Genomic DNA, 8,094 nt, shown 5'->3' on the forward strand with positions numbered 1-8,094 from the left:
TTAAGAGAATGAAATTTACTATTTAAAGAATTACTATTTAAAGCCCACATTTTTCCCATAGACTTTTGGATTGTCACAAAAAATAAGGTCTTTGTTTAACAAAAGTTAAAGACACATGTCAAGGAACAAACAAGGAAATCTGCACAGACCAATACAAATTTTATTATTTTGAAGTGCAAATGCATTTACTAAAAAATATAAAAAGCTGAATTTTTACTTCAAAATTCATAAAATTTGTCTTTATATGTGAACTTGTTGGACAAAACATCACATCAATTGACGAATAAATACATGTGATAAAAATTTTGTTTTTAATAAAATTATAAAAGCAAATATAGTAACAAAATAAATATATACAAATAATAATTCATTTATATAAATATTAATACTCCTCCTAGCAATAAATAACATTGTGTTTTATTGCAAGTGCGATAATATTACATTGTATCATTAGCATTAATATACGCTACTATTACTAAAACTAATACCACTACCACTACCACTAATAATAATAATAAGATAATAATAATAATACTTTTTTTTTTTACCAATATTGCTACTAATTGCATCTCTGAGAGCAAATCCAGCCTGCTGGGAATCTTGTTGCAGAATTGCTTCATGAGCCACTTCTGCTTCATGGCTCTCCACTTCATCCTTTTCAAAGGCAGATTACGTCTTTGACATGTTAAAAAGAAACACACAGTCCATAATCATTTTGCAAGCCCTTGACAGCTCAATGCACAGCTCGCTGAAATCTATGTTTAAGCTTTCCGATCATTCTTTCAATTACAGACATTGTGTGTGTCAAAGTGTTGTTGTATCTTTCCTACAGGTGAAAAAAAAAATCAATAAGGCAACATACGGTTCAGATTACTTTATAAGTTAAGTTATAAGTTATATATATATATAAGTCAGCTGATGCCATTTAAGTTTAATGACTTAAGTTGTGATGTTGCCTGTGCACATTAAGGGGATTCATGATGGCGTCATGAGTTATGATCCTCATGGTCTCTGATAAGAAGCCACTGTAAATTCCAGCCTTAAAATCTCTCCCTATCTTGCTCTGTGTCATAATCTTGGAGTCACGTGGACTTCATGCCTGAAATTTATAAGTATAATCATTGGCTGTACATATAAAGTTACAGTGTTTCACACCTTAATATATAATGTATGTTTGTATAATATTGTCATAAATTTTAACTGTTTATAGTAAAACAGGAAGCAAATGTTGCTTCTTTCCTGTTATGTAATTATACTGTAAATGTCACAATGAGACCCTATATAAGAAGCACATGCAACATTTGAGAAAGGAAGTGATCTGTGAAACTGAATTATTAAAGGTACGTTTTTTTTTTTAAGGTATTAAGGGTTTGCTTCTTTTATTTCTTTGAGTTCACTTTGTGACTGTAAAATCATTGTACCATGTCAATTTTAATAAATAATGTGTGAAACATATGAAAGTTTCTCATTGTATGCTACTAAAGTTGTCCTGTGTGTTTTGTTATTATTACTATTAATGAATAAATTTTTATTGCCAGAAAACTCTTGTTTAAAGTGTTCATGATTGTTCAAGGTAATTAAACGAAGCCGCTTAAAAATTAAATTAAGAATTAATTTAGTGATTTATTGATTCAAACATAAAAATGAAAAAAAGTAATCACTTTGAAAAAGGAAAAATTAATGCACATGTTTAATAATGTTTTTCTTTTATTAATGTTTTTAAAAATGAAGGTAAAAAAGAACAATACATTTGTGAATTTGAAAATCATTTTTAAATAAAAAAATATATTTTTTAAAACTCTTTATTTAATTCTTGATTTAAAACATATAAATTAAACAATAAAATATTACATTAAATAATAATTTCAAACTTTACAATAAGGATGTATTTGTTAAAAAATTAGTTAATGCATTAGCTAACATGAACTAACAATGAACAATTCTTCTACAGCATTTATTAATCCTAATTTATTTATACAAAAAAATATATAAAATTACAAAATAAGTATACAAAAAAATTTGTAAAATCAGGGGTTGTATCTGTTAACATTAATTAATTTATGCACCATGAACTAACATGAATAACTGTATTGACATTAACTTACATTAACAAGAATAAATATATTCTGAAAAACTATATTGTTCATTGTTTGTTGTAACGCATTTACTCATGTTTATAATACAACCTTATTACATGTTCCCATAATTTTAAATGCCATTTTTAAATTGCTCTTAAAAAACATTTGCCAAATGTTTTTCTTTTGTCATTTTGCCAAATCCTTATCTGTTTCATTTGTAAATCAAGTAAAAAAATGCCAACAGGACTCTTGACTCACATTCATTGAAAAAGCGAGGTTTTTTTGCACAACACTATGTGTTGTCTTGCTGAAGGGCCAGAAAATGACTCACAATTGTGTAGTGTGCAGCTGTAAGCAAACACATTTATATTAGCTCTGTATTAAAGTGTTTGTGAGTATTTTGTGTGTTAATTTTGCATATTTTATAGTGTGTTCCCTTTAGAGTAGGCTACTGATCAAATCTAGATCAAAACAGGATGATTTTCACACTTGGTTATGCTGGTTAGTACTGATCTAGCATAGTTAAAATAGGATGTTTCAGCTAGTCAAATGAGGCTGGTGGGTTGACCAGTATACAGTATGAAGGTGATTTGACCCATGTGTGAAAAACCACATAAATTTTTTGTGATTTATTGTTTTCTACATAAAATCGTCCTATACATAATGTAAAGAACATTGTGTGGAAAATATAACCTTAATATCTTTAAGTGTCAAAGATTAAAATCAAACGTTGAGGCTCCAAATCTCATTTTTAGATTTATTAGATGTGTGGGTCTGGATTTCGCAAAAATCGCAGATGTGAAAATATATTAAACTTCAATGATTCAATTTCAATCAGCTGATCGTCTACTGTATGTGTCGGTTGTGTGGAGATTTTCATCGTGCTCTTCTGTGCACCGCTTGTCATCTGCTGCTTCTGCTACATCAAGTTCATCCACATCCTCTCCAATCTACCCAACATCAATGCCAAGAAGAGGATGAGAGCCATCGGGATGGCTTTGGGAACGCTAGTGGTCTTCATTATCTGTTTCAGGCCCTTCAACATATCACAATTTCTGGGATATTTTGGCATGTACAGAAACGAAGTAAGGCTATGCACTCTGATTTCCTGCACGCTGAATGCGTGTCTCGATCCGTTCATATTCTACTTTTCTTCTTCAGCATTCAGAGAGGCTCTCAAGAGCATCTTGCGAGAGCTGATCAGGCGCATGGCCATGCTTTCCTGCCACTCAGCTCTCTACTGCCCCCTGCTGAAGGTAAGACAGCAGAGGAGAGAGCACAGAGATCTGACAGTTCCCATTGATGTCACAACATAACATTTGCGGTGGTGGATGTGTTGATGGCTGTGGCTGAGAATCTCTGAGGCTTAGATAAACATCAGTGCTGTTTCTTTTTGCCTGTTTATTATGTCATCAATAGATGTAAATTAAAGCTAGAGCTAACTTCATGAAATTCTGATGCATTGATGTGACTGAAGTTATTCTTAGTACTCAGACCACAGAGAAACTCAAGTGGATGCTGAATGCAAAACATTTGCACATTCTGTATGTGACCCTAACCCAGCTAAAGTCAAATATTACATTGCAAAATATGATTTTCAAGCTAATATTTTCTTGTTAAATTAACTTGTTTGACTCTATGGACCCTGTACCGGGTCCAGAATTATCTTATTTTGACTTAATATAAAATATTCCTTTAATTTTTAATGGTCTGTCATGGACCCCAGTACCACATATGAGATACTGTTTGAAAGCTTAGACTCTCTTCTTTCTGCAGATATGCATCACTTTGACATATCTTTTACTGTAAGAAAGTTATTTACACTTAATTTACACTATCACCCCCCGACAATTTATTATATGATTTAATATTCACATATTTCATATTTTTCAAGTATGACAAACATGGGCAAGTCTTATATCAAATGAAAGCTCTCATTCTCAGGAATAAGTCTACATCGTTATTTTTGCTCTATTTTTAACACATATCCAACAATCGTTGAATGAATAATAAGGTAAAAAATGGTCTTTTGTAAACATATGTGAAACTTGAGTGTGAACTGCCTCAGATAGCACATATAGCCACAAATGATACACCATCTTTTATCTTAGGTCCTACTCTAAACAATGAGTCCATTCACAGCATTTTCTTTGGTTGTGTGCATATATAATCCCTTGCTATTTATTATATGTGCAAAACAAAAAATTAATATTTATATGAAAATAGTATTTTCACACCCTTCAGTAAAATAAGAATAACTTTTGAATGCGACATGCTAAAGAGTTCATTCTTTTTTTGGGTGTTTACTGTCTGCTGCTGGTAACAACCAGAACTGTCTGCAGTCTGCTAGAGCACACAGAACCAGAGTTATACACTATCAAAGACAGTATTTACAACATAAAAAAAGAAAATTTGGTGTTTCATCATATGAAAAACAACATAAATAACAAAATTTGTCACAAACAGCAGCTTTTTATGTAACTTTAAAGGGTTTTCTGCAAAATGATATAAAGATATTGCATTTATTCCACTGTATGTGGTTATGGGAGCACTTCAAATGTTTTTAGGCAGACATTGTATACAAAAAGCGTATTATTCCTCCCATCAGTTGGAGTAAAATAACTTTTGCATTTATTATGATAGAGAAAAAATGAATTTTTCCTCTGTAAGCTGGCAATTGCTGGAATTAAACAAAACTGTCTGCAGGTTTCGTTACCACTCAGGGCCAGAGTTATACACTTTTAAATAAAGACTTTAGAAAAAAAACATCAAAAAGTGCCTATTTATTTTTGTGTTTATTAGAGGACTGACAACACATACAACCATGTTGACCACTTTTAACAGTGTTTTATGTAATTTCAAAAGGTTTCCTGTAAAATGATACCAAACTTTTGTATGTGCACCTCTGCATGTGGGTATGAGAAGCTTTTGAAATTGGGTAGGCCAAATCCAGGCGAAAATCCCCAAAATAGCCTCAGGGATGCTTTTTCTTGATGAGCAAAACAACTCAAGAAAATAAGTCTAGTTTTTAGAAAAGAATATCAAATTTAAGTGATTTTGTGCATAAAACAAGCGAAAAAAATCTGCCAATGGGGTAAGCAAATGTTTCTAGAATTTTTTTTTAATTTAGTGTTTAGTGTTTTTTTTTTTTTTACAGAAAACTTCTTGCATAAAATAGATTCAAGCACTTTCAATGACCTGTATCTATGTATGTATATTTTCAAAAACTTCCCAGGGCCTTGAATTTTTCCCCCAGATTTACACATTTTACAATTTCAAGAACCCGTGGGAACCCTGTAAACTCAAAACCTAACCCTAACACTTTTACCACACTGGCCCAGACAGCTTCTGTAACACATGTGGACATGTTAACAAGCACTTTCTTCTGTAATACGAATCTGTATGGGGTGAGTTTCCCAAAAGCATCATTTGCCAACCATAGTCGCAAGTTCCGTTGTTACAGCATTTTTTTTTAATTTGTATGTTTTTCAGAAACCATCTTTCCAACGAACATTTACAAACTGGTGTGGTTTAAACTACAGTTATCGAGCTGTGGTCTGTGCTATGACATCTATTACAGAGAAAAAGTAACTATGCTTTCGGGAAACAGACGTGAGTTAGTTCCTCCAATGATGCAACGTATTATGATGGCTAAGCAGAGAGAACCTGGTTGGCATTTTTTGTTTTTATTTCTTTTTATTGTAGGAATGTGTGTAGTGTTGTATTGTATTTGTTGTTGCACTGTTCTTCTGTCTTGCTCACATGAACTTTATTTTGTTAAAAAAAAACTTTTAGTCTTTAGTTCTGTGTTGTTTTCTAGTTCAGTGTCATGGTCTATAGAGAAACGTTGTCTAATTTTATTATGTACTGTGTTGCTAGGTTAAAATGACATTAAAGCTTGACTTGATTTAATTGCCTACGTCTTGCATTCAAAATACTTTAAAATTAAAAAACTTTTGTATCATCTTAAAAAATATTTTTAAAAAATCCTAAAGAAAAATATAATGTAAAAACATTTGTCATGACTTTTCTAATCACATAATTTTAGAAAATATTATGCTATTATATTTAAATCATATTGTCTCCTTTCACTCTTCAGTTCAGATGAGTTCATACAGTATGTATAAGAAATATGAGATCTGGCCTAATACTAGATGTGTTTTAAAAGTCATTGCATTAATACTCGATAGTCATGTTGTAACATACAATGTTGTTAATTTTTTTGTATAATATTATATTAAATTATAACTGTTTAAATTAAAACAGGAAGCAAATGTTGCTTCTTTCCTGTTATGTCATTATACTGTAGGTATGTCACCACGAGGCCGTTATAAGAAGCACAAGCAACTTTAAGAGTGAAAGTGATTTGTTACATTGAATTATTAAGGTAGGTAAGTCTTCTTTCATTTCTTTAAGTTGACTTTGTGCCTGTAAAATCTTTGTTGGGCATTGAAAATGACAGAAGTTCCATGTTCATTTGAATAAATAATGCTTGAAACATATTAAAGCTTTATTGTGTCGCTTTAATAAGTCCTGCTTTGAGGTTTTTATTACTAAAAGGGGAGAGCTGGGGCGAAAGTAAAATTTTTTAAGAAAATGCAATTAATGTTATAGACAGAGATATATTTTTGCTGTGGTCAATAACTCACAAGTGTGGTCTATCAATACCAGGTGGAATTTTTATTAAATGTAAAATGACTTCTGTATAATTTTACTTTGAACATATAGCGCATTGTTACTTTGACCCTGTCAGCTTGGACGAAAGTAACACAATAGAACAAGATAGATTTATGTGCTACACTTGTTTTTAGTAAATATAAATGACCTTGTTAATATGCAACTGCAAACATATTTTGTCATTTATTTTGCAAAAAATATGAAATTACATTTTCATTTTAAATTTCAGTTTCATCAAATGTTTCAAAAGCAGCCTGAAAGTATGAACTTGAATTGTTGAGAAAGATTTTTTATTTTTACAAATTATGTATTTGTTATTTTTTTTGCCTCTATTCCAGGGTGGTAGAAATGGCGTGGACAGTGCTTCTCCGTAACCTGGTGTTAGGAGTTTATGGATTCACCCTCATCACAGGTCTCCCTGCCAACCTCCTGGCTTTTTACACCTTCTGCCAGAAGATTCGGCAGAGGTCCACACCTATGGATGTCTTTCTACTGAGTTTAACTATTTCAGACCTGCTTTTCCTCCTTTTTCTGCCATTTCGTATGATAGAGGCGGCAAACATGAAATGGACGCTGCCAGACTTCTTCTGTCCGCTGTCAGGTTTTGTCTTCTTCTCCATGATCTACAACAGCACCCTTCATCTGACGGCCATCGCTGTCGAGCGCTACCTGGGTGTAGCATTCCCCATAAAATACAAGTTAAAACGCCATCCCAGAAATGCAGCGATAGCCATAACTTTTTTCTGGTTGATTTCCTTTGCACACTGCAGTATGGTTTATGTCATGCAATACCATTATTTAAACCCAAACATCACCGCTACATCCAAGAGGAACACGTGCTACGAGGAATTCAATAAAGAACAGCTGAGGATCCTTCTGCCGTATCGTCTGGAGCTTTTCATTGTGCTCTTCTGTGCTCCACTTCTCGTCTGCTGCTTCTGCTACATCAAGTTCATCCACATCCTCTACAATCTACCCAACATCAACACCATGAAGCGAAGGAGAGCCATCGGGATGGCGGTGGGAACCCTTCTCGTCTTCATTGCCTGTTTCATGCCATTCAGCCTAACACATGTTGTGGGATATATTGGAGGCTATAGCACAGAATGGAGACAGTATGCTTTGCTTACCAACACGCTGAACGCGTGTCTCGATCCTTTCATATTCTACTTTTCTTCTTCAGCATTCAGAGAGATTTTCAAGAGCATCTTGCGAGAGCTGCTCAGGCGCATGGCCATGCTTTGCTGTCGCTCAGCTCTTTACTGCCCCCTATTGAGAGGTGGGATAGCAGGGGAGAGAGTTCAGCGATCGGACAGTTCCCACTGATGTCACAACATAA

At 33.2% G+C, this 8,094-nt stretch overlaps 1 protein-coding gene across 1 annotated transcript; it reads left to right on the forward strand.

Annotated features, from left to right (window-relative positions):
- The first annotated feature begins 7,099 nt into the window (after positions 1–7,099).
- LOC135717740 (free fatty acid receptor 3-like) lies at positions 7,100–8,094 on the forward strand. The gene has a single exon (XM_065239921.1). The coding sequence runs from the start codon at positions 7,104–7,106 to the stop codon at positions 8,079–8,081; it is 978 nt and encodes a 325-aa protein (XP_065095993.1). The 5' UTR covers positions 7,100–7,103; the 3' UTR covers positions 8,082–8,094.

Source organism: Paramisgurnus dabryanus, chromosome 13, assembly GCF_030506205.2.
Source record: "Paramisgurnus dabryanus chromosome 13, PD_genome_1.1, whole genome shotgun sequence".
NCBI lineage: Eukaryota > Metazoa > Chordata > Actinopteri > Cypriniformes > Cobitidae > Paramisgurnus > Paramisgurnus dabryanus.

Bases quoted from the DNA above. Each gene is read 5' to 3' on its own strand.
- LOC135717740 (XM_065239921.1), top strand. From the start codon at position 7,104: ATGGCGTGGACAGTGCTTCTCCGTAACCTGGTGTTAGGAGTTTATGGA.